Genomic DNA, 26,432 nt, shown 5'->3' with positions numbered 1-26,432 from the left:
TCAATCACACATAATAACAAATTAAAATAACTGTGTTTGATTTGTTCACTTTAGGACTATAAGTGATTATGCTACAGAACACCTTTACTACATAGTATATGTTACATGAGAACGTTGAGATGATTGCCAGTTAAGGAAAATATACATCAAGCAAGAATCCAGGACCAAACATAGCTCTATACTTCTGCTGAGTGAACATTTGCCATCCTATATAAGAGGCTTCCCCAAGCACTACCACTACCCCAGGCACCCTGCAAAGGTGAGGGAGTTGCAGTTTCTTAATTGCTGATTATACTGTTCAAAATCCCTGGGTAATGTTAATTATCTTTTTACTTGAATTGAATTTCCACACATAACATTGAAACTGTTTTTCTTTTTTCCCTTTTCAGTATTCACAACCTTCCAAGGCTTTCTGCCTGTCAGTTTCCAAATTTGGGAGCTAATAAGGTAAGGATTTACAAATAACATTGCATTCAGGAAAATTATATTTAGTGTTTTCATTAAAAATTTTATTTTTACTTTAAAGTTCTCTCTCTATGTAAGGATCCAGTGAAAAGCACCAGAATGCAGACATGTACAGTTCAGGACATGATACAGAATAACAAGTAAATGATTTGACTCCACAGTAAAATCTCACCATGGGGGATGGAGAAATGGAGTGCTTTGGCCCAGCGGCCGTTTACCTCCGGAAGACAGAAAAGGAGAGGATTGAGGCCCAGAACAAACCTTTTGATGCTAAAACAGCATATTTTGTGTCTGAGCCCAAGGAGATGTACCTCAAGGGGACACTAAAGAGTAAAGAGGGGGGTAAAGCCACTGTTGACACACTGTGTGGCAAAGTAAGTGAAAGACCACTCATTATAGTCTACTTAAACCTTTTTTCTCAGTTTTGACATATTTACTTTAAAGATACTTATGGCATGATACTTGTTTCATATCAAAATGTTGAAAATTTATTTGCTATTTACTTTTTATATTTTAATTTACTTTATATATATATATATGGTCAAATGAAATGTAAATATAAAATTAATATTCTGTTAGGAATATAAATGTGCATGTAATGTATTCTTGTAAGTATTTTAATCAATATACTTTCACAGACCATCACAGTGAAGGAAGATGAAGTCTTTCCCATGAATCCCCCAAAGTTTGACAAAATAGAGGACATGGCCATGATGACCCATCTCAACGAACCTTGTGTGCTGTATAACCTCAAAGAGCGTTACGCAGCATGGATGATCTACGTAGGTTTAACGTAGAGTAACTGAAGTACATTTATAAATAGTAGGTTTTATCATTACAACTAAATAGAAATATTTTTCTTCTAGACCTACTCAGGGTTGTTCTGCGTCACTGTGAACCCCTACAAGTGGCTCCCAGTATATGATGCAGTCGTTGTCGCTGGATACAGAGGGAAAAAGAGAATTGAAGCCCCGCCCCACATCTTCTCCATCTCTGATAACGCCTATCAGTTCATGCTTACGGGTAGGATACTGTTCAGTAGCTTTGCAGAAGAACAGAATTCATGTTTTTTGACATTGTTTCTGATATATACAAGAACATATACTACTTGAGTAAATTTTTGGTTAATCTCAGATAGTGAAAAAACATTTCTCTGTATTAACTGAATGCTGTATTACATTTAAAAATTCTCACTATTTCTATAGATCGTGAAAACCAGTCTGTCCTTATCACGTAAGTGTTGACTGACTATAAGGTTTTCTATAGACTTCTTTGTATAGACTTACGTATTCTAAAGGACTTATTCTATCCCCAGTGGAGAATCTGGTGCAGGAAAAACTGTGAACACAAAACGTGTCATCCAGTACTTTGCAATGGTTGGAATGACTGCACAGAAGAAGGCAGAGCCTGCTGCTGGCAAAATGCAGGTAACTGAATTGGTAAAGTGTACAAAGCATTAAGAAGCGATCAGAGTCCACTCGGTAACAATCGCTTGTGTCTCTAGGGGTCGCTGGAGGACCAAATTGTTGCAGCCAACCCCCTGCTGGAAGCTTATGGTAATGCCAAGACTGTGAGGAATGACAACTCCTCTCGTTTCGTAAGTACATAAGAGCGGTGTCCAAAATTTTAATGGAGTGTAACTAAAAACAAAAACAGGTAAGATCAAAAATATATAAATATGAATATAAAACATCTTTTGAATTTCCAGGGTAAATTCATCAGAATTCATTTTGGACAAACTGGCAAGCTGGCATCAGCTGATATTGAAACCTGTAAGTTTCAGTGATTATGAGTGCATTCTTTTATATCGTTATATCAAATATGGGTTTATCTAACATGGGCATGAAAAAGGAAGTCTGCATGGGAAATAAATGTAAAACTTACGATAACACGATTAAACAGATAACCATACAGAAAACTCACAGCACTGCATATTGTACAGCCACAATCTTTTCAATAATGCTGTTGTGAAGTTATAAGGTTACTCCTTAAAATTCTATGGTAAAATTGAATATAAATATATCACCAGATTTACTGGAGAAGTCAAGAGTCACATTCCAGCTGTCTGCTGAGAGGAGCTACCACATCTTCTACCAACTCATGACTGGACACAAGCCTGAGCTGCTTGGTATGAACTTTAATTCCTATTCACTATGATTTTTCAGGCACTGTTTACATTGACACTTATATCTAAATATTATTTTTCCTATCCACACAGAGGCGCTGCTCATCACCACCAACCCCTATGACTATCCTATGATCAGCCAGGGTGAAATTACAGTTAAGAGCATCAATGATGTGGAAGAATTTATTGCCACAGATGTAAGTACAGCTTCATAGATCTTAAGTGACCACTTAAAAAATGCAGCATCTTCATTTGTCCTTCTTCTTCTCTTTACTACACAGACTGCTATTGACATTTTGGGCTTCACTGCTGATGAGAAAACAGGCATCTACAAGCTGACGGGAGCTGTGATACATCATGGCAACATGAAGTTCAAGCAGAAGCAGAGAGAGGAGCAGGCTGAGCCTGATGGCACAGAGGGTACATACGATTATCACCAATTTATTTCATCCTATAGAAGTAACATACATAGTCTTCAGTTTTCATGAATAACTCTAACACTTTTTACAATTCAGTGGCTGATAAAATCGCCTACCTCTTGGGCCTGAACTCAGCTGACATGCTGAAAGCCTTGTGCTACCCCAGAGTGAAAGTGGGAAATGAGTTTGTGACCAAAGGCCAGACTGTACCACAGGTAATGTGATATAAGCCAACAGAGGAGATAAATAAGGTTTTAATAACCTACAGCCATCAAATGTCTATGTATACATTTTCCAGGTCAATAACTCTGTCAGCGCTCTTTGCAAGTCTGTCTATGAGAAAATGTTCTTGTGGATGGTCATCCGAATCAATGAGATGTTGGACACAAAACAGCAAAGGCAGTTCTTCATTGGTGTGCTGGACATCGCTGGATTTGAGATCTTTGATGTAAATATTTGTTGAGTCTACAATGTTTGCCTTACACAGTATAACATAAGTCAGTACTTAGAATATTAATGTTAACATTAATATTTTAAAACAGTTCAACAGCCTGGAGCAGCTCTGCATTAACTTCACAAATGAGAAACTGCAGCAGTTCTTCAACCACCACATGTTTGTGCTGGAACAAGAGGAGTACAAGAAAGAAGGAATTGAGTGGGAGTTCATTGACTTTGGTATGGACCTGGCTGCCTGCATTGAGCTTATTGAGAAGGTAAATGGTTTAGAGATTAATTAGACCAACTTAAATCCAGCATGTACAATGAACAGACGTAGATGAAGGATATACTATGACAGCAGTCCCATGAGAAAATTCATACTGGAGAATCCTGTGATTTTACACTTATTATACTTATAGTTTCGTATGTAAGTCTACTCTAACAATAATGACATGAATAATAATGGAAAATTATAGTTCTATTTGCTTCTAGAGACTCTGGCCCAAAATACAGAAAAGTGGCTGATGCAACAAATTCCTTTAATAGTGAATAATGACATTTAACATATTAGAAAGGCACTCCAGCATTGTATGGTCAGTGGTCAGATCAGGTCATGGTCAGTGCTTCAGAACAATTCCTAGTTAATGCAACAACCATTTATCGAAGTAGTAATGCAGTGATTTCAAAATCTGTCACCAACAGCCAATGGGCATCTTCTCCATCCTTGAAGAGGAGTGCATGTTCCCAAAGGCTACAGACACATCCTTTAAGAACAAGTTGTATGACCAGCATCTTGGCAAATGTAATGCTTTCCAAAAACCAAGACCTGCCAAGGGCAAGGCAGAGGCCCACTTCTCCCTGGTGCACTATGCCGGCACTGTGGACTACAACATTTCTGGCTGGCTGGACAAGAACAAGGACCCCCTGAATGAATCTGTTGTCCAGCTGTACCAGAAGGCAGCAAACAAACTCCTGAGTTTCCTGTATGCAGCTCATGCATCTGCTGAAGGTCAGTTAATCTCTAAACTTGTTCACTTCTTGTCAAAGTTAAGGGTTAATGTTAAAATGTGATCGCTGTAACTAGCATTAGGACCTTCAACACCATCATTTTAAGGACTCAAACACTTTCATTCAGACAAAATTAAGGACTTCTTGCACACATATTCTGCTGCCATCAGTCCAGTAAGAAAAGACGATGGCTAAACTGATAGTGTGAGAATTCTTTCAAGTGTTACAAGTATTATTACTCAGTATAATAAAAATCAATCTTAATAAAACTAATGATGTGAATTGAAAAGTAAAAGAAATATGAGCAAAACATAAAATTTGAATTCTACCAAACAGCTGAAGGTGGTGGTAAGAAGGGCAAGAAGAAGGGTGGTTCCTTCCAGACTGTGTCTGCTCTGTTCAGGGTAGGAACACGTTTATAGTGAAACATGTACATAAGAGGACCAACACTAAAATTGTAATTATAACAAAACATTACCAAAATATATTGTTTATCATATGTTGTCAACAATGTCAAACTCCACAGGAGAACTTGGGCAAGCTGATGACCAACTTAAGGAGCACACACCCTCATTTTGTGCGCTGCTTGATTCCAAATGAGAGCAAGACTCCAGGTATGTACTCTTATTATTTCTTGGAATTCTAAATCTACTACAAATATTGTAATATTGACCTGGCCCTTCTAGGTCTGATGGAGAATTTCCTGGTTATCCACCAGCTGAGATGTAATGGTGTGCTGGAAGGAATCAGAATCTGCAGAAAGGGATTCCCCAGCAGAATCCTCTATGGTGACTTCAAGCAAAGGTAATTTCTTTAGTGTTTAGTTTTAATATTATTATAAATTGACTGTGCTGCCGCAAAGACTAACATATCTATTTAAAAACAGGTACAAAGTCTTGAATGCTAGTGTCATCCCAGAGGGACAGTTCATTGACAACAAGAAAGCTTCAGAGAAACTCTTGGGCTCCATTGATGTGGACCACACCCAGTACAAGTTTGGACACACTAAGGTGCAAAATGAAATGATGAGATATTTTCATTATTATTACTATTACTTTTCAATGTGCTCAAGTGTTTCCATCCTTGCCTCTGAACTAAGTCTGTATGCTTACACTTTTTGAAAACATACTGATTCATATTTTTATTAACATAATTATTTATTCATAATGATTGAGTAGTGCAGTCCCTTAGAAGTATACTTATTTTCAGATGCTCTCACTCTCAGTTAAAATCTTTGATACACTTTTATATGTTAATGTGCCTTCATCATAAGCACATCACAAAAGAAAATTGTTGCAGACAAGACTGAATCAGCAAGGACAAATGATAAGCAACAGCACCAGGTTTGGCATGATTCAATAACAGAAAGAGCTCTTTAGCACAAATATGAAGGCAAAGATTTCTTTTTAAATTTGCCATCAAACAAGCCTAAATGCCAGAAAAAAAACAAATGTCTTGTTGGAATTTAATTGTCCCCTTATTATCATAGGTGTTCTTCAAAGCTGGTCTGCTTGGTACCCTAGAGGAGATGCGAGATGAGAAACTGGCAAATCTAGTGACTATGACTCAAGCCTTGTGCCGCGGCTTCCTCATGAGGAGGGAGTTTGTCAAAATGATGGAGAGGAGGTATGTTTCTGTTTAAAGCAAAATAAACAAAACAGCATTTTAAATTTTAAAATTCACTGCAAAAAAATGAACATGAAAACTTGACGGTTCTGATCTGGGCTATTTTCAATTGTAGAGAGTCCATCTATTCTATCCAGTACAACATACGTTCATTCATGAATGTGAAACACTGGCCATGGATGAAGCTGTACTTCAAGATCAAGCCTCTTCTGAAGAGTGCAGAGACTGAGAAGGAAATGGCTGCCATGAAAGATAATTTTGAGAAGATGAAGGAAGATCTGGCAAAGGCACTGGCAAAGAAGAAAGAGCTTGAGGAGAAGATGGTGTCTCTTCTGCAGGAGAAAAATGACCTGCAACTGCAAGTGGCATCTGTAAGTGCTTAAAATACACAGTTCGACATGCCTTTGTAGACTCTACAGGAAAAAAGCCTTTAACAAATCCATTTAAAAAAACAGGAAACAGAAAACCTCTCTGATGCTGAGGAAAGGTGTGAGGGGCTCATCAAGAGCAAGATCCAGCTTGAGGCCAAACTCAAAGAGACAAATGAAAGACTGGAAGATGAGGAGGAAATCAATGCTGAGCTGACTGCCAAGAAGAGGAAACTGGAGGATGAGTGCTCTGAGCTGAAGAAGGACATTGATGATCTAGAACTCACCTTGGCTAAAGTGGAGAAGGAGAAACATGCCACTGAGAACAAGGTTTGTTTATTATATTACATGGTAATGTATTTGTCCCTTTTACAAAATTGCAGAGAATGACTATAACATTTGAAACATTTGATATTATACAGGTCAAGAATTTGACTGAAGAGATGACCTCTCAAGATGAAAGCATTGCCAAGCTCACTAAGGAGAAGAAAGCCCTTCAAGAGGCCCACCAGCAGACCCTTGATGATCTCCAGGCAGAGGAAGATAAAGTCAACACCCTGACTAAATCCAAGACCAAGCTTGAACAACAAGTGGATGATGTAAGTATTTGACAAAGACTATATTTATTTTATTTATTATGTTGCAGTGGTTTAACAGAGGTGTCCTGGTGTGATGTTCTCAAGTCCTCTGGTTTTCATAACATTTAGCTTGAAGGTTCACTGGAGCAAGAGAAGAAACTCCGTATGGACCTTGAGAGAGCTAAAAGGAAGCTTGAGGGTGACCTGAAATTGGCCCAGGAATCCATAATGGACCTGGAGAATGATAAACAGCAGTCTGATGAGAAGATCAAAAAGTATACATCACCTCTCATTACAAATGAAACAAAATCTATTTACTTGACTGCCTCTCAATAAAAAAAAAAATGATACTTTTGCATCAACTATTATTCTACCATAGGAAGGAATTTGAAGTAAGCCAACTTTTAAGCAAGATCGAGGATGAACAGTCTATGGGTGCACAGCTTCAGAAGAAGATAAAAGAACTCCAGGTGATTCATCATTGTAAAAAAAACTGGATTTAATTTACAGTCCTCTGAAATGAAAAGACCTCTAATCTGGAATTCTACCTTCCAGGCTCGAATTGAGGAGTTGGAGGAGGAAATTGAGGCTGAGCGTGCAGCTCGTGCTAAAGTTGAGAAGCAGAGAGCTGATCTCTCCAGGGAACTTGAAGAGATCAGTGAGAGGCTTGAGGAAGCTGGTGGTGCCACTTCTGCTCAGATTGAGATGAACAAGAAGCGTGAGGCTGAGTTCCAGAAGCTGCGTCGTGACCTGGAAGAGTCCACTCTGCAGCATGAAGCCACAGCTGCTGCCCTCCGCAAGAAACAAGCTGACAGTGTTGCTGAGCTTGGAGAGCAGATCGACAACCTTCAGCGGGTCAAACAGAAGCTGGAGAAGGAGAAGAGTGAATATAAAATGGAGATTGATGACCTCTCTAGTAACATGGAGGCTGTAGCCAAAGCCAAGGTATGTTTATTTCACATTAAGACAAAAATATAATTTGTTTAAAAAATAACTGGTCTTTATTTATGTTTAAGTTTTTTACTTGTTTACATCTCTGTCAAAGCCAGCTGTCTTAAAAATTATGCAAAGCATACCAAACAAAATACCTTTTTATTCTGGTCTAAATATTTACCAACTTAATTTAAAATACCAGTTTTGATGCCTGTATTTCATTATTATAAATGTATATTCCTAGGCAAATCTAGAGAAGATGTGTCGTACACTTGAGGACCAGCTGAGTGAACTCAAAACTAAAAATGATGAACATGTCCGTCAACTGAATGACATCAGTGCACAGAGAGCACGACTTCAGACTGAGAATGGTAAATAGGGACAAATCAACAAACAGGTCAAATGACTGTACTTTGCTTGACTTTTGTAACCTACAAAATGTCTTCAAGGTGAATTTAGCCGTCAGATGGAGGAGAAGGAAGCACTTGTTTCCCAGTTAACTAGGGGAAAACAAGCATATACACAGCAGATTGAAGAGCTCAAGAGACAAATTGAAGAAGAAGTCAAGGTAATATTTAAAATGCAGCATTGAGTGCAACTGAAATAAGCATGTTTTATACTCAGGCAGTAATCCATTAAAAAAAATAATTTCAGCAAGTATGAATGCTCAATTCTAGGCAAAGAATGCCCTTGCTCATGCTGTCCAATCATCTCGTCATGATTGTGACCTGCTCAGAGAGCAGTTTGAGGAAGAGCAGGAGGCCAAGGCTGAGCTGCAGCGTGGAATGTCCAAGGCCAACAGTGAGGTGGCTCAGTGGAGAACCAAATATGAGACCGATGCCATCCAGCGTACTGAGGAGCTTGAAGAGTCCAAGTAATTGAATTAAATTAATAGTAAACTACACCACAAAGTGCAAAACTGACCCAAAGATCAAACATTTTTAGAAAAGCATATCATAACATCAAGTCATTGTTCTTAGGAAAAAACTTGCTCAGCGTCTCCAAGATGCAGAAGAATCCATTGAAGCAGTGAATTCTAAATGTGCCTCTCTGGAGAAAACCAAGCAGAGACTACAGGGTGAAGTGGAAGACCTCATGATTGATGTTGAGAGAGCCAATGCATTAGCTGCCAACCTTGACAAAAAACAAAGGAACTTCGATAAGGTCTGGTATTGAAAATGATCTATAAAACATGAAACCATGAGTTGGCATAGAATCTAATTTCCTTCACATTTTCAGGTCTTGGCAGAATGGAAGCAGAAGTATGAGGAAGGCCAGGCTGAACTAGAAGGGGCTCAGAAAGAGGCTCGCGCTCTCAGTACTGAGGTTTTTAAGATGAAGAACTCGTACGAAGAAGCTCTGGACCATTTGGAGACCCTGAAGAGAGAGAACAAGAATCTCCAGCGTATGTTAAATAGATCTAAGCATACTTGTTTGAATAATTGAGAATACAGAAAAGCTGCATGAAATGAATACCATAAAAAATGCATTTTTATCTCCCCCTCAGAGGAGATTTCTGACCTGACTGAACAGATTGGGGAGACTGGAAAGACCATCCATGAGCTGGAGAAAGCAAAGAAGACAGTGGAGACTGAAAAATCAGAAATCCAGACTGCTCTTGAGGAAGCTGAGGTAACATTGTACACAAATTTACCATGTTTAAAGTTAACTTGGTCTTTAGTAAATGATTTAACATTTGACATCATTCTTCAGGGTACACTCGAACATGAAGAGTCCAAGATTCTTCGTGTACAGCTTGAGCTCAATCAGGTTAAGGGTGAGATTGACAGGAAACTCGCTGAGAAGGATGAAGAGATCGAACAGATCAAGAGGAACAGTCAGAGGGTGATTGAGTCCATGCAGAGCACCCTGGATTCTGAGGTCAGGAGCAGGAATGATGCCCTGAGAGTCAAGAAGAAGATGGAGGGAGACCTGAATGAGATGGAGATTCAGCTGAGCCATGCCAACCGCCAGGCTGCTGAGGCCCAGAAACAGCTCAGGAATGTCCAGGGACAGCTCAAGGTAGGACTACATTGGTTATTATTTTTAAGCTTATGTATCTTGGGGCATATAGTCACAGCAATTACTTTAATATAAGGATGCCCAACTGCACCTTGATGAGGCTGTCAGAGGACAGGAAGACATGAAGGAGCAGGTTGCCATGGTGGAGCGCAGGAATAACCTGATGCTGTCAGAGATCGAGGAGCTGAGAGCTGCACTGGAACAGACAGAGAGAGGTCGCAAAGTGGCTGAACAGGAGTTGGTTGATACCAGTGAGCGTGTGGCATTACTGCACTCTCAGGTTAGTTATTTTAGCTTTTAACTTTGGATTTGCTCTGACAGTGATAGGTGAACAATCATAATGTTATTTTTATGTTCCCTTTCACAGAATACCAGTCTAATCAACACCAAAAAGAAGCTTGAGGCTGACCTGGTGCAGATTCAAGGTGAGGTGGATGACACAGTCCAGGAGGCAAGAAATGCTGAGGATAAGGCCAAAAAAGCTATTACTGATGTGAGTGAATATCTCTTCAGATTTTGTACCAGTGTAGTTTAAAGTTAAATGAGAACTAAACTCGTAATATGACTCATGCACTAGGCTGCCATGATGGCAGAGGAGCTGAAGAAAGAGCAGGACACCAGTGCTCATCTGGAGAGGATGAAGAAGAACCTTGAGGTCACAGTCAAAGATCTGCAGCACCGTCTGGATGAGGCTGAGAGTCTTGCCATGAAGGGTGGAAAGAAGCAGCTTCAGAAACTGGAATCTAGAGTATTTTGAATTCAGTCTAATTAGTATGAATACAGAACTACCAAATTTGAATAAAAGAGTGTTTTGTTTATTAATTCCAAATTGAAATTTATATCTTGTAGGTGCGTGAGTTGGAGGCTGAGGTTGAAGCTGAGCAGAGACGCAGTGCTGATGCTGTTAAAGGAGTGCGCAAATATGAAAGGAGAGTAAAAGAGCTGACCTACCAGGTACAGTATGAACTCAGTAATATAGAGACCAATTTTACTTACAAATCAAATAAAATCTAAATCAAAGCCAATCCCTGCAGACTGAGGAGGACAAGAAGAATGTGACAAGACTGCAGGATCTTGTTGACAAGCTGCAACTGAAAGTGAAGGCCTACAAGAGACAGGCTGAGGAAGCTGTAAGTTTACCACTGGGTAACACGCACAATGCATTTGGTATATGCACAGCATTATACTTAATTTGCACCCTGTTAATATGAATCAATATTTTACACTAACTCTAACTGGGGTCATGATTGATTCTTTACCAGGAGGAGCAGGCCAACACTCACCTGTCCAGGTTCAGGAAGGTGCAGCATGAGATGGAGGAAGCTCAGGAGCGTGCTGACATCGCTGAGTCCCAGGTCAACAAGCTGAGAGCCAAGAGCAGAGACACTGGAAAGGTAAATTCCATTTAGTCAAAGAAATGTGCCCAACAGTAGGTTTTTAATAAACAATAATAACAGATATAATAGACAGAAATAAATGACTCAAATAATATGTAAGTTTTAAAATTGAACTTTGCTAAGCTATACTAAACTAATTTATATGTCAATTTTAGGGCAAGGAGATGGCTGAATAAAAGACGAATACCTCATGGGACACCAGCAATCAGCGATATTTATTTCTTGTTAAATTTCCATGCACATTCAATAAAAAAAATCTGCAAATATTCTCAAGATTTTTTTACACCTGGTCAAAGTAAAAACTATAGTAATTCAGATTGACATTCACAATGCTGAAGTGTTTACATATTAAACTTTATGTTTTAGGATCTCACCAACATTCAGGTATATTTATTGAGAGGGACATTTGACTGTTCATTAAAGCTGTATGAATGCTATATGTAAACCTCTAATAACAAACAGAAAACTGATAAACAGGCCATTTCACAAAAGTTCTCCTAATTTATGAATGGATAAGAACAATATGCCCAGGGCAGTGGTATCAAGGTGGTTAAGGTACTTGACTTGTATTTGCATGGTTGCTGGTTCAAGCTCCAACACTGCCAAGTTACCACTGTTGGGCCCCTGAGCAAGGCCCTTAACCCTCATGTTGTACTCAGTCATAATTGTAAGTCACTTTAGATAAAAGTGTCAGCTACATGCTGTAAGTGCAATAATGGGATGGTTAAAAGAAAGGGAAAAAAACCACAACCTTACTCTAGTACTTATTCCATAAGGAAGGCACTCTCATTCCAAGAAGAGTAGGGCTGGGTCTCTCAAATTTATTTATGATGCAAATACACATGGCAACAAAACATACAATTCAGATCAGTACACAGGTGCATGGATAACCTGTTTATTAATAAAACTAACTCAGTAAAGGCAAAGACCCAAACACTTGCTAACAAAACAACAAGGATTGCAGGGGTAAAAGAATATTGATATATATGGCCATGTTATTCTCATAAATTGATCCAATCAAGTACACTAACTGTATACACAGAAGACTATAAAAGCCACATGCACAGTCATTTGCTGGAAACAAATAACAACATCAAAAGTGGTTAAGGCTGATGTCACTGAAGTGCACAAATTCAAAATGAAAATGAAGGAAATGAACTACCAGGTAAAACAAAAACCCATCAATAGGTGGAGTAAATGAGTGGTTCTACTAAATACATTAAGTACAGAAATTGTCTTATTTTATCAAAGAAACAGGCCAGCTCTCACCTTCACAGAAAGGTTTTTTGGTTACCAATCCAAGAGAGTATACTGACAATACTGAGTCCATGTGAAGAGAACCAAAAGCTGTGAAATTGAGGTGATTCCAAGTTACGTTTTGACACACCTCTCAACTTGTACATTTCCACCTAAATACCTGAAACACAAGATCCAAAACAAAAACAGAATAGTTGATATTATACTCCTCTACACTTCTTAAACAATAACAATGAAGAATAAATTAGTGAAAATGCAGCAACAATGATCTTATATAACTTACTTGCGATCATATGCATATCCACTAAACTTACACTGTTTTAAACAACATCTTAACAACACAGAAGCAACCGTGTGCAACATGAACCATGAAATCTTATATGGCAGTGCTATATCACACCACCATCTAAAAAATTAAGTTGTATGGCTCTAAAAATAAACAGGATGAGTGCCCAAGGATCTTATAGCTGCAGAATGCATTAGAAGCCTTTCAAACATGCAGACATTATGACAGGAATTTATCATGTTCATTTGTATCCCAGTGAGTCATCATCAAGCTATTTCAGTCTCGCTGATATCTGCACACCCATATTTCACTACAAATTCCAAACAAAAATCTTAAATCGCAGTTGTATGATGTAAAATTATTAAATGATAAAAACGTTTTGGTTAAAAAAGAAAAAAATAGACAAAAGGGTTTTATATAAAAATACATGTTCTTTTGACTTGAACACACAAAAATCAATAAGTATAATATTACAATATAGTACAATATAAATGTAATAAGTTGAATATTAAAAATGTACATTACAAGATATGGCTAAAAGAGCCTATATTAACTAAGCATTTGGAAGAGTTATTTCAAAGCTGCCTCAGTTATCAACATGCAATTTTCAGCCGAAGCCAATATCATACATCATGCCACAGTCTTAGTTACAGTAAAAAGTGGTATGTTGCATTCACAATAATATAAACTGAAATGTCTAAGGTTAATCTAAAAAAAAACAATAATTATGGGAAAAAATGTTATTTTATGGTTTAAAATTGAAGAGAGACTTACTTTAGAGACTGCCCTTTATAAATGTGTGGAAAACCCTTTGGGGACCTGGATAAACTCTTTTATACTGCCTTCATAAGTGGACTAAAAGCCTTGACCCCTGAGAGACAGCTTCTATATTTGCACTGATTCCTAATAAGAATATTATGCTGTGATATTGTGTTTCAATTTCAATTTATGAATCTAGAATATGGCAGGCATTGCCATCTCAGTTTTTATTGCATCTGCCAAAGCATATTACTTTTCATTTTGAAATACAGTTTAGAAACTGGCACTAGGAATAAATCAATGGTTTTATTTTCATTTGATTCTCTGCTTGCATTCTGCTCAGCTGGACTTATCACTATTTTGGTAGCATTAGTCTAGGTTTCAGGTTTTGTATATATGTAAATTAATTAACTTGATTAGGAAATTAAAACCCTGTAATTAAAATGATGTATCTGTGGGCATCTCAGATAAGAGAGCAGATGACATAAATGATGTATTATATGCTGCTTCTAGTTTAATTGTTTAAGTTTTAAAAAGATGAATTCGACCTGGTATTTTTTTTATAGCATTTTAGAAAGGATATTTGATATTTACACTTTGATTCCCAAAAGGCCTGGGTTTGTTTCTTGTCAAAAAATAGAACATAAATTAAACATAAATGAAATTAATCATTTGGATTGAAAAGGTATAGAATGAAAAAATTGCAATGAACATGTAACAAAACACTAATAACATGTTCTACAAATTTAATTTAGTTTTTTAAGTGCCACAACACTTTCAAAAAAATACTTTTCTTATGAATTTAGGATCACTTGCAGAGGAAATAATCTTATAAATTATATTAAGTGAATTACCCATTAAATCATTTAGCTGCCACACATTTAGGGTTGGATTCAAATATTGAAATATTCAATCATTTTCATTGTAAAAAATCCCCAAAAGCCATAAATGTATTTAAAAATTAATTGAAAAGAACTAAAGAAATTCTTTAAGAGATATAATACTATTTGAAGAATATTGTGTTACATTTTGTTTTGAAATATCTCAACTGTTTTGGTTAGAAGTTTAATTAATCAGCTACTGCAGTGACCAAGCTATAAGAAAACTAAATTTCATAGAATGTGATATGATACATGAGCACATTGTGATGATTTCCAATTAGGGATACTTAGAGCAAGAATCCATTACCAAACATAGCTTGATACTTTTGCTGAGTAAACAGTAATGTAAGAGTAACAGCTATATAAGAGGCTTCCCCAAGCACTAGGACTACGCAGAGCGCCTTGCAAGGTGAGTGAATTTTGGTGTAGTTGTTGCTGATTAAAATTATGTTTTATATTATTTATATTTATATACTATATTCAGAGTTCTTCAATGAGGCTAATTATCTTCTTGATTCAAATTTTGCTTTCACATGCAATTGCTGAAGTTGATTTTTACTTTCCAGTGTCCACAACCTGCCAACTCATTTCTGCCTGACATTTTCTATATTTGAGATCATATAAAGTAAGGTGTTATAAAAATTAGGCATGAGTCAAATAGTATATTGAACATTTAATAAAATATATGAATAAGAACTATATAATTTGACCCCACAGTAAAGCCTCACCATGGGGGATGGAGAGATGGAGTGCTTTGGCCCAGCGGCCGTTTACCTCCGCAAGCCAGAAAGGGAGAGGATTGAGGCCCAGAACAAACCTTTTGATGCTAAATCAGCAGTGTTTGTGACTGAGCCCAAGGAGATGTACCTCAAGGGGACACTAAAGAGTAAAGAGGGGGGTAAAGCCACTGTTGACACACTGTGTGGCAAAGTAAGTGAAAAAATGAGCATGAGTAATTCTAGATACACCTCTGATTGTTAATGTAAATGTGGATAGTCGGATAAAGATATGTTTAATTAATGTATCAAAAAGGATGTGCAAAAACTCACAGAGGGCCAAAAGAGCTACAATAATTTCAGAACAAGCTACTGTTGTGCAGACCTTTAATGTTGTCCTTTCACAGACCCTCACAGTAAAGGAGGATGAAGTCTTTCCCATGAATCCTCCAAAATTTGACAAAATGGAGGACATGGCCATGATGACCCACCTCAATGAACCTGCTGTGCTGTATAACCTCAAAGAGCGTTATGCAGCATGGATGATCTACGTAGGTTTAAAAAAGGATCATGACATTTGTAAATAATTATTAAAGAGTAGAGAGTAATAATGATATGAAAACCTCTTGACTCTCCTTCAGACCTACTCAGGGTTGTTCTGCGTCACTGTGAACCCCTACAAGTGGCTCCCAGTATATGATGCAGTCGTTGTCGCTGGATACAGAGGGAAAAAGAGAATTGAAGCCCCGCCCCACATCTTCTCCATCTCTGATAACGCCTATCAGTTCATGCTTACGGGTAGGATACTGTTCAGTAGCTTTGCAGAAGAACAGAATTCATGTTTTTTGACATTGTTTCTGATATATACAAGAACATATACTACTTGAGTAAATTTTTGGTTAATCTCAGATAGTGAAAAAACATTTCTCTGTATTAACTGAATGCTGTATTACATTTAAAAATTCTCACTATTTCTATAGATCGTGAAAACCAGTCTGTCCTTATCACGTAAGTGTTGACTGACTATAAGGTTTTCTATAGACTTCTTTGTATAGACTTACGTATTCTAAAGGACTTATTCTATCCCCAGTGGAGAATCTGGTGCAGGAAAAACTGTGAACACAAAACGTGTCATCCAGTACTTTGCAATGGTTGGAATGACTGCACAGAAGAAGGCAGAGCCTGCTGCTGGCAAAATGCAGGTAACTGAATTGGTAAAGTGTACAAAGCATTAAGAAGCGATCAGAGTCCACTCGGTAACAATCGCTTGTGTCTCTAGGGGTCGCTGGAGGACCAAATTGTTGCAGCCAACCCCCTGCTGGAAGCTTATGGTAATGCCAAGACTGTGAGGAATGACAACTCCTCTCGTTTCGTAAGTACATAAGAGCGGTGTCCAAAATTTTAATGGAGTGTAACTAAAAACAAAAACAGGTAAGATCAAAAATATATAAATATGAATATAAAACATCTTTTGAATTTCCAGGGTAAATTCATCAGAATTCATTTTGGACAAACTGGCAAGCTGGCATCAGCTGATATTGAAACCTGTAAGTTTCAGTGATTATGAGTGCATTCTTTTATATCGTTATATCAAGTATGGGTTTATCCAACATGGGCATGAAAAAGGAAGTCTGCATGGGAAATAAATGTAAAACTTACGATAACACGATTAAACAGATAACCATACAGAAAAATCACAGCACTGCATATTGTACAGCCACAATCTTTTCAATAATGCTGTTGTGAAGTTATAAGGTTACTCCTTAAAATTCTATGGTAAAATTGAATATAAATATATCACCAGATTTACTGGAGAAGTCAAGAGTCACATTCCAGCTGTCTGCTGAGAGGAGCTACCACATCTTCTACCAACTCATGACTGGACACAAGCCTGAGCTGCTTGGTATGAACTTTAATTCCTATTCACTATGATTTTTCAGGCACTGTTTACATTGACACTTATATCTAAATATTATTTTTCCTATCCACACAGAGGCGCTGCTCATCACCACCAACCCCTATGACTATCCTATGATCAGCCAGGGTGAAATTACAGTTAAGAGCATCAATGATGTGGAAGAATTTATTGCCACAGATGTAAGTACAGCTTCATAGATCTTAAGTGACCACTTAAAAAATGCAGCATCTTCATTTGTCCTTCTTCTTCTCTTTACTACACAGACTGCTATTGACATTTTGGGCTTCACTGCTGATGAGAAAACAGGCATCTACAAGCTGACGGGAGCTGTGATACATCATGGCAACATGAAGTTCAAGCAGAAGCAGAGAGAGGAGCAGGCTGAGCCTGATGGCACAGAGGGTACATACGATTATCACCAATTTATTTCATCCTATAGAAGTAACATACATAGTCTTCAGTTTTCATGAATAACTCTAACACTTTTTACAATTCAGTGGCTGATAAAATCGCCTACCTCTTGGGCCTGAACTCAGCTGACATGCTGAAAGCCTTGTGCTACCCCAGAGTGAAAGTGGGAAATGAGTTTGTGACCAAAGGCCAGACTGTACCACAGGTAATGTGATATAAGCCAACAGAGGAGATAAATAAGGTTTTAATAACCTACAGCCATCAAATGTCTATGTATACATTTTCCAGGTCAATAACTCTGTCAGCGCTCTTTGCAAGTCTGTCTATGAGAAAATGTTCTTGTGGATGGTCATCCGAATCAATGAGATGTTGGACACAAAACAGCAAAGGCAGTTCTTCATTGGTGTGCTGGACATCGCTGGATTTGAGATCTTTGATGTAAATATTTGTTGAGTTCATACTTTTTGCATTAGATAATATACTGAGAGTCCAACAGTTAGTCAACGTTAACATCCATGTTTTAAAACAGTTTAACACTCTGGAGCAGCTCTGCATTAACTTCACAAATGAGAAACTGCAGCAGTTCTTCAACCACCACATGTTTGTGCTGGAACAAGAGGAGTACAAGAAAGAAGGAATTGAGTGGGAGTTCATTGACTTTGGTATGGACCTGGCTGCCTGCATTGAGCTTATTGAGAAGGTAAATGGTTTAGAGATTAATTAGACCAACTTAAATCCAGCATGTACAATGAACAGACGTAGATGAAGGATATACTATGACAGCAGTCCCATGAGAAAATTCATACTGGAGAATCCTGTGATTTTACACTTATTATACTTATAGTTTCGTATGTAAGTCTACTCTAACAATAATGACATGAATAATAATGGAAAATTATAGTTCTATTTGCTTCTAGAGACTCTGGCCCAAAATACAGAAAAGTGGCTGATGCAACAAATTCCTTTAATAGTGAATAATGACATTTAACATATTAGAAAGGCACTCCAGCATTGTATGGTCAGTGGTCAGATCAGGTCATGGTCAGTGCTTCAGAACAATTCCTAGTTAATGCAACAACCATTTATCGAAGTAGTAATGCAGTGATTTCAAAATCTGTCACCAACAGCCAATGGGCATCTTCTCCATCCTTGAAGAGGAGTGCATGTTCCCAAAGGCTACAGACACATCCTTTAAGAACAAGTTGTATGACCAGCATCTTGGCAAATGTAATGCTTTCCAAAAACCAAGACCTGCCAAGGGCAAGGCAGAGGCCCACTTCTCCCTGGTGCACTATGCCGGCACTGTGGACTACAACATTTCTGGCTGGCTGGACAAGAACAAGGACCCCCTGAATGAATCTGTTGTCCAGCTGTACCAGAAGGCAGCAAACAAACTCCTGAGTTTCCTGTATGCAGCTCATGCATCTGCTGAAGGTCAGTTAATCTCTAAACTTGTTCACTTCTTGTCAAAGTTAAGGGTTAATGTTAAAATGTGATCGCTGTAACTAGCATTAGGACCTTCAACACCATCATTTTAAGGACTCAAACACTTTCATTCAGACAAAATTAAGGACTTCTTGCACACATATTCTGCTGCCATCAGTCCAGTAAGAAAAGACGATGGCTAAACTGATAGTGTGAGAATTCTTTCAAGTGTTACAAGTATTATTACTCAGTATAATAAAAATCAATCTTAATAAAACTAATGATGTGAATTGAAAAGTAAAAGAAATATGAGCAAAACATAAAATTTGAATTCTACCAAACAGCTGAAGGTGGTGGTAAGAAGGGCAAGAAGAAGGGTGGTTCCTTCCAGACTGTGTCTGCTCTGTTCAGGGTAGGAACACGTTTATAGTGAAACATGTACATAAGAGGACCAACACTAAAATTGTAATTATAACAAAACATTACCAAAATATATTGTTTATCATATGTTGTCAACAATGTCAAACTCCACAGGAGAACTTGGGCAAGCTGATGACCAACTTAAGGAGCACACACCCTCATTTTGTGCGCTGCTTGATTCCAAATGAGAGCAAGACTCCAGGTATGTACTCTTATTATTTCTTGGAATTCTAAATCTACTACAAATATTGTAATATTGACCTGGCCCTTCTAGGTCTGATGGAGAATTTCCTGGTTATCCACCAGCTGAGATGTAATGGTGTGCTGGAAGGAATCAGAATCTGCAGAAAGGGATTCCCCAGCAGAATCCTCTATGGTGACTTCAAGCAAAGGTAATTTCTTTAGTGTTTAGTTTTAATATTATTATAAATTGACTGTGCTGCCGCAAAGACTAACATATCTATTTAAAAACAGGTACAAAGTCTTGAATGCTAGTGTCATCCCAGAGGGACAGTTCATTGACAACAAGAAAGCTTCAGAGAAACTCTTGGGCTCCATTGATGTGGACCACACCCAGTACAAGTTTGGACACACTAAGGTGCAAAATGAAATGATGAGATATTTTCATTATTATTACTATTACTTTTCAATGTGCTCAAGTGTTTCCATCCTTGCCTCTGAACTAAGTCTGTATGCTTACACTTTTTGAAAACATACTGATTCATATTTTTATTAACATAATTATTTATTCATAATGATTATGAGTAGTGCAGTCCCTTAGAAGTATACTTATTTTCAGATGCTCTCACTCTCAGTTAAAATCTTTGATACACTTTTATATGTTAATGTGCCTTCATCATAAGCACATCACAAAAGAAAATTGTTGCAGACAATAAAAGACTGAATCAGCAAGGACAAATGATAAGCAACAGCACCAGGTTTGGCATGATTCAATAACAGAAAGAGCTCTTTAGCACAAATATGAAGGCAAAGATTTCTTTTTAAATTTGCCATCAAACAAGCCTAAATGCCAGAAAAAAAACAAATGTCTTGTTGGAATTTAATTGTCCCCTTATTATCATAGGTGTTCTTCAAAGCTGGTCTGCTTGGTACCCTAGAGGAGATGCGAGATGAGAAACTGGCAAATCTAGTGACTATGACTCAAGCCTTGTGCCGCGGCTTCCTCATGAGGAGGGAGTTTGTCAAAATGATGGAGAGGAGGTATGTTTCTGTTTAAAGCAAAATAAACAAAACAGCATTTTAAATTTTAAAATTCACTGCAAAAAAATGAACATGAAAACTTGACGGTTCTGATCTGGGCTATTTTCAATTGTAGAGAGTCCATCTATTCTATCCAGTACAACATACGTTCATTCATGAATGTGAAACACTGGCCATGGATGAAGCTGTACTTCAAGATCAAGCCTCTTCTGAAGAGTGCAGAGACTGAGAAGGAAATGGCTGCCATGAAAGATAATTTTGAGAAGATGAAGGAAGATCTGGCAAAGGCACTGGCAAAGAAGAAAGAGCTTGAGGAGAAGATGGTGTCTCTTCTGCAGGAGAAAAATGACCTGCAACTGCAAGTGGCATCTGTAAGTGCTTAAAATACACAGTTCGACATGCCTTTGTAGACTCTACAGGAAAAAAGCCTTTAACAAATCCATTTAAAAAAACAGGAAACAGAAAACCTCTCTGATGCTGAGGAAAGGTGTGAGGGGCTCATCAAGAGCAAGATCCAGCTTGAGGCCAAACTCAAAGAGACAAATGAAAGACTGGAAGATGAGGAGGAAATCAATGCTGAGCTGACTGCCAAGAAGAGGAAACTGGAGGATGAGTGCTCTGAGCTGAAGAAGGACATTGATGATCTAGAACTCACCTTGGCTAAAGTGGAGAAGGAGAAACATGCCACTGAGAACAAGGTTTGTTTATTATATTACATGGTAATGTATTTGTCCCTTTTACAAAATTGCAGAGAATGACTATAACATTTGAAACATTTGATATTATACAGGTCAAGAATTTGACTGAAGAGATGACCTCTCAAGATGAAAGCATTGCCAAGCTCACTAAGGAGAAGAAAGCCCTTCAAGAGGCCCACCAGCAGACCCTTGATGATCTCCAGGCAGAGGAAGATAAAGTCAACACCCTGACTAAATCCAAGACCAAGCTTGAACAACAAGTGGATGATGTAAGTATTTGACAAAGACTATATTTATTTTATTTATTATGTTGCAGTGGTTTAACAGAGGTGTCCTGGTGTGATGTTCTCAAGTCCTCTGGTTTTCATAACATTTAGCTTGAAGGTTCACTGGAGCAAGAGAAGAAACTCCGTATGGACCTTGAGAGAGCTAAAAGGAAGCTTGAGGGTGACCTGAAATTGGCCCAGGAATCCATAATGGACCTGGAGAATGATAAACAGCAGTCTGATGAGAAGATCAAAAAGTATACATCACCTCTCATTACAAATGAAACAAAATCTATTTACTTGACTGCCTCTCAATAAAAAAAAAAATGATACTTTTGCATCAACTATTATTCTACCATAGGAAGGAATTTGAAGTAAGCCAACTTTTAAGCAAGATCGAGGATGAACAGTCTATGGGTGCACAGCTTCAGAAGAAGATAAAAGAACTCCAGGTGATTCATCATTGTAAAAAAAACTGGATTTAATTTACAGTCCTCTGAAATGAAAAGACCTCTAATCTGGAATTCTACCTTCCAGGCTCGAATTGAGGAGTTGGAGGAGGAAATTGAGGCTGAGCGTGCAGCTCGTGCTAAAGTTGAGAAGCAGAGAGCTGATCTCTCCAGGGAACTTGAAGAGATCAGTGAGAGGCTTGAGGAAGCTGGTGGTGCCACTTCTGCTCAGATTGAGATGAACAAGAAGCGTGAGGCTGAGTTCCAGAAGCTGCGTCGTGACCTGGAAGAGTCCACTCTGCAGCATGAAGCCACAGCTGCTGCCCTCCGCAAGAAACAAGCTGACAGTGTTGCTGAGCTTGGAGAGCAGATCGACAACCTTCAGCGGGTCAAACAGAAGCTGGAGAAGGAGAAGAGTGAATATAAAATGGAGATTGATGACCTCTCTAGTAACATGGAGGCTGTAGCCAAAGCCAAGGTATGTTTATTTCACATTAAGACAAAAATATAATTTGTTTAAAAAATAACTGGTCTTTATTTATGTTTAAGTTTTTTACTTGTTTACATCTCTGTCAAAGCCAGCTGTCTTAAAAATTATGCAAAGCATACCAAACAAAATACCTTTTTATTCTGGTCTAAATATTTACCAACTTAATTTAAAATACCAGTTTTGATGCCTGTATTTCATTATTATAAATGTATATTCCTAGGCAAATCTAGAGAAGATGTGTCGTACACTTGAGGACCAGCTGAGTGAACTCAAAACTAAAAATGATGAACATGTCCGTCAACTGAATGACATCAGTGCACAGAGAGCACGACTTCAGACTGAGAATGGTAAATAGGGACAAATCAACAAACAGGTCAAATGACTGTACTTTGCTTGACTTTTGTAACCTACAAAATGTCTTCAAGGTGAATTTAGCCGTCAGATGGAGGAGAAGGAAGCACTTGTTTCCCAGTTAACTAGGGGAAAACAAGCATATACACAGCAGATTGAAGAGCTCAAGAGACAAATTGAAGAAGAAGTCAAGGTAATATTTAAAATGCAGCATTGAGTGCAACTGAAATAAGCATGTTTTATACTCAGGCAGTAATCCATTAAAAAAAATAATTTCAGCAAGTATGAATGCTCAATTCTAGGCAAAGAATGCCCTTGCTCATGCTGTCCAATCATCTCGTCATGATTGTGACCTGCTCAGAGAGCAGTTTGAGGAAGAGCAGGAGGCCAAGGCTGAGCTGCAGCGTGGAATGTCCAAGGCCAACAGTGAGGTGGCTCAGTGGAGAACCAAATATGAGACCGATGCCATCCAGCGTACTGAGGAGCTTGAAGAGTCCAAGTAATTGAATTAAATTAATAGTAAACTACACCACAAAGTGCAAAACTGACCCAAAGATCAAACATTTTTAGAAAAGCATATCATAACATCAAGTCATTGTTCTTAGGAAAAAACTTGCTCAGCGTCTCCAAGATGCAGAAGAATCCATTGAAGCAGTGAATTCTAAATGTGCCTCTCTGGAGAAAACCAAGCAGAGACTACAGGGTGAAGTGGAAGACCTCATGATTGATGTTGAGAGAGCCAATGCATTAGCTGCCAACCTTGACAAAAAACAAAGGAACTTCGATAAGGTCTGGTATTGAAAATGATCTATAAAACATGAAACCATGAGTTGGCATAGAATCTAATTTCCTTCACATTTTCAGGTCTTGGCAGAATGGAAGCAGAAGTATGAGGAAGGCCAGGCTGAACTAGAAGGGGCTCAGAAAGAGGCTCGCGCTCTCAGTACTGAGGTTTTTAAGATGAAGAACTCGTACGAAGAAGCTCTGGACCATTTGGAGACCCTGAAGAGAGAGAACAAGAATCTCCAGCGTATGTTAAATAGATCTAAGCATACTTGTTTGAATAATTGAGAATACAGAAAAGCTGCATGAAATGAATACCATAAAAAATGCATTTTTATCTCCCCCTCAGAGGAGATTTCTGACCTGACTGAACAGATTGGGGAGACTGGAAAGACCATCCATGAGCTGGAGAAAGCAAAGAAGACAGTGGAGACTGAAAAATCAGAAATCCAGACTGCTCTTGAGGAAGCTGAGGTAACATTGTACACAAATTTACCATGTTTAAAGTTAACTTGGTCTTTAGTAAATGATTTAACATTTGACATCATTCTTCAGGGTACACTCGAACATGAAGAGTCCAAGATTCTTCGTGTACAGCTTGAGCTCAATCAGGTTAAGGGTGAGATTGACAGGAAACTCGCTGAGAAGGATGAAGAGATCGAACAGATCAAGAGGAACAGTCAGAGGGTGATTGAGTCCATGCAGAGCACCCTGGATTCTGAGGTCAGGAGCAGGAATGATGCCCTGAGAGTCAAGAAGAAGATGGAGGGAGACCTGAATGAGATGGAGATTCAGCTGAGCCATGCCAACCGCCAGGCTGCTGAGGCCCAGAAACAGCTCAGGAATGTCCAGGGACAGCTCAAGGTAGGACTACATTGGTTATTATTTTTAAGCTTATGTATCTTGGGGCATATAGTCACAGCAATTACTTTAATATAAGGATGCCCAACTGCACCTTGATGAGGCTGTCAGAGGACAGGAAGACATGAAGGAGCAGGTTGCCATGGTGGAGCGCAGGAATAACCTGATGCTGTCAGAGATCGAGGAGCTGAGAGCTGCACTGGAACAGACAGAGAGAGGTCGCAAAGTGGCTGAACAGGAGTTGGTTGATACCAGTGAGCGTGTGGCATTACTGCACTCTCAGGTTAGTTATTTTAGCTTTTAACTTTGGATTTGCTCTGACAGTGATAGGTGAACAATCATAATGTTATTTTTATGTTCCCTTTCACAGAATACCAGTCTAATCAACACCAAAAAGAAGCTTGAGGCTGACCTGGTGCAGATTCAAGGTGAGGTGGATGACACAGTCCAGGAGGCAAGAAATGCTGAGGATAAGGCCAAAAAAGCTATTACTGATGTGAGTGAATATCTCTTCAGATTTTGTACCAGTGTAGTTTAAAGTTAAATGAGAACTAAACTCGTAATATGACTCATGCACTAGGCTGCCATGATGGCAGAGGAGCTGAAGAAAGAGCAGGACACCAGTGCTCATCTGGAGAGGATGAAGAAGAACCTTGAGGTCACAGTCAAAGATCTGCAGCACCGTCTGGATGAGGCTGAGAGTCTTGCCATGAAGGGTGGAAAGAAGCAGCTTCAGAAACTGGAATCTAGAGTATTTTGAATTCAGTCTAATTAGTATGAATACAGAACTACCAAATTTGAATAAAAGAGTGTTTTGTTTATTAATTCCAAATTGAAATTTATATCTTGTAGGTGCGTGAGTTGGAGGCTGAGGTTGAAGCTGAGCAGAGACGCAGTGCTGATGCTGTTAAAGGAGTGCGCAAATATGAAAGGAGAGTAAAAGAGCTGACCTACCAGGTACAGTATGAACTCAGTAATATAGAGACCAATTTTACTTACAAATCAAATAAAATCTAAATCAAAGCCAATCCCTGCAGACTGAGGAGGACAAGAAGAATGTGACAAGACTGCAGGATCTTGTTGACAAGCTGCAACTGAAAGTGAAGGCCTACAAGAGACAGGCTGAGGAAGCTGTAAGTTTACCACTGGGTAACACGCACAATGCATTTGGTATATGCACAGCATTATACTTAATTTGCACCCTGTTAATATGAATCAATATTTTACACTAACTCTAACTGGGGTCATGATTGATTCTTTACCAGGAGGAGCAGGCCAACACTCACCTGTCCAGGTTCAGGAAGGTGCAGCATGAGATGGAGGAAGCTCAGGAGCGTGCTGACATCGCTGAGTCCCAGGTCAACAAGCTGAGAGCCAAGAGCAGAGACACTGGAAAGGTAAATTCCATTTAGTCAAAGAAATGTGCCCAACAGTAGGTTTTTAATAAACAATAATAACAGATATAATAGACAGAAATAAATGACTCAAATAATATGTAAGTTTTAAAATTGAACTTTGCTAAGCTATACTAAACTAATTTATATGTCAATTTTAGGGCAAGGAGATGGCTGAATAAAAGACGAATACCTCATGGGACACCAGCAATCAGCGATATTTATTTCTTGTTAAATTTCCATGCACATTCAATAAAAAAAATCTGCAAATATTCTCAAGATTTTTTTACACCTGGTCAAAGTAAAAACTATAGTAATTCAGATTGACATTCACAATGCTGAAGTGTTTACATATTAAACTTTATGTTTTAGGATCTCACCAACATTCAGGTATATTTATTGAGAGGGACATTTGACTGTTCATTAAAGCTGTATGAATGCTATATGTAAACCTCTAATAACAAACA

General features: G+C 38.3%; 2 protein-coding genes across 2 annotated transcripts; both read left to right on the top strand.

The window, feature by feature from the left end:
• Window positions 1–626: 626 nt before the first annotated feature.
• On the top strand, window positions 627–11,592 carry LOC113568865 (myosin heavy chain, fast skeletal muscle). The gene is made up of 39 exons (XM_035520210.2): window positions 627–839; window positions 1,104–1,247; window positions 1,332–1,488; window positions 1,671–1,698; window positions 1,781–1,892; window positions 1,970–2,062; window positions 2,174–2,237; window positions 2,495–2,593; window positions 2,684–2,787; window positions 2,872–3,010; window positions 3,106–3,224; window positions 3,308–3,457; window positions 3,552–3,722; window positions 4,150–4,456; window positions 4,792–4,859; window positions 4,982–5,069; window positions 5,142–5,259; window positions 5,342–5,465; window positions 5,945–6,081; window positions 6,197–6,452; window positions 6,537–6,779; window positions 6,872–7,048; window positions 7,157–7,302; window positions 7,407–7,497; window positions 7,583–7,972; window positions 8,205–8,331; window positions 8,410–8,528; window positions 8,638–8,834; window positions 8,941–9,124; window positions 9,200–9,365; window positions 9,468–9,592; window positions 9,674–9,982; window positions 10,059–10,262; window positions 10,350–10,475; window positions 10,560–10,730; window positions 10,832–10,936; window positions 11,017–11,112; window positions 11,245–11,376; window positions 11,535–11,592. The coding sequence occupies exons 1-39, from the start codon at window positions 639–641 to the stop codon at window positions 11,553–11,555; spliced, it is 5,808 nt and encodes a 1,935-aa protein (XP_035376103.1). The 5' UTR covers window positions 627–638; the 3' UTR covers window positions 11,556–11,592.
• Window positions 11,593–15,107: 3,515 nt separating this feature from the next.
• Window positions 15,108–26,162, top strand: LOC145653123 (myosin heavy chain, fast skeletal muscle-like). Its single transcript, XM_081705871.1, has 40 exons — window positions 15,108–15,187; window positions 15,280–15,492; window positions 15,686–15,829; window positions 15,920–16,076; window positions 16,259–16,286; window positions 16,369–16,480; window positions 16,558–16,650; window positions 16,762–16,825; window positions 17,083–17,181; window positions 17,272–17,375; window positions 17,460–17,598; window positions 17,694–17,812; window positions 17,896–18,045; window positions 18,137–18,307; window positions 18,735–19,041; window positions 19,377–19,444; window positions 19,567–19,654; window positions 19,727–19,844; window positions 19,927–20,050; window positions 20,537–20,673; window positions 20,789–21,044; window positions 21,129–21,371; window positions 21,464–21,640; window positions 21,749–21,894; window positions 21,999–22,089; window positions 22,175–22,564; window positions 22,797–22,923; window positions 23,002–23,120; window positions 23,230–23,426; window positions 23,533–23,716; window positions 23,792–23,957; window positions 24,060–24,184; window positions 24,266–24,574; window positions 24,651–24,854; window positions 24,942–25,067; window positions 25,152–25,322; window positions 25,424–25,528; window positions 25,609–25,704; window positions 25,837–25,968; window positions 26,127–26,162. The coding sequence occupies exons 2-40, from the start codon at window positions 15,292–15,294 to the stop codon at window positions 26,145–26,147; spliced, it is 5,808 nt and encodes a 1,935-aa protein (XP_081561997.1). The 5' UTR covers window positions 15,108–15,187; window positions 15,280–15,291; the 3' UTR covers window positions 26,148–26,162.
• The last annotated feature ends 270 nt before the right edge of the window (window positions 26,163–26,432 follow it).

This window comes from Electrophorus electricus, chromosome 22 (genome assembly GCF_041902795.1).
Source record: "Electrophorus electricus isolate QZ-2024a chromosome 22, ASM4190279v1, whole genome shotgun sequence".
Lineage (NCBI taxonomy): Eukaryota > Metazoa > Chordata > Actinopteri > Gymnotiformes > Gymnotidae > Electrophorus > Electrophorus electricus.
The sequence above is the reverse complement of the archived record's forward strand: the minus strand, read 5'-3'. Positions and strand labels throughout refer to the sequence as shown.

Coding starts and splice junctions, on each gene's coding strand:
- LOC145653123 (XM_081705871.1), top strand. CDS start 15,292: ATGGGGGATGGAGAGATGGAGTGCTTTGGCCCAGCGGCCGTTTACCTC. Junction 22,090..22,174: donor AGAAGATAAAAGAACTCCAG/GTGATTCATCAT, acceptor TCTACCTTCCAG/GCTCGAATTGAGGAGTTGGA. Junction 23,958..24,059: donor AGAGAACAAGAATCTCCAGC/GTATGTTAAATA, acceptor TCTCCCCCTCAG/AGGAGATTTCTGACCTGACT.
- LOC113568865 (XM_035520210.2), top strand. CDS start 639: ATGGGGGATGGAGAAATGGAGTGCTTTGGCCCAGCGGCCGTTTACCTC. Junction 2,063..2,173: donor ATGACAACTCCTCTCGTTTC/GTAAGTACATAA, acceptor TTGAATTTCCAG/GGTAAATTCATCAGAATTCA. Junction 6,780..6,871: donor AACATGCCACTGAGAACAAG/GTTTGTTTATTA, acceptor GATATTATACAG/GTCAAGAATTTGACTGAAGA.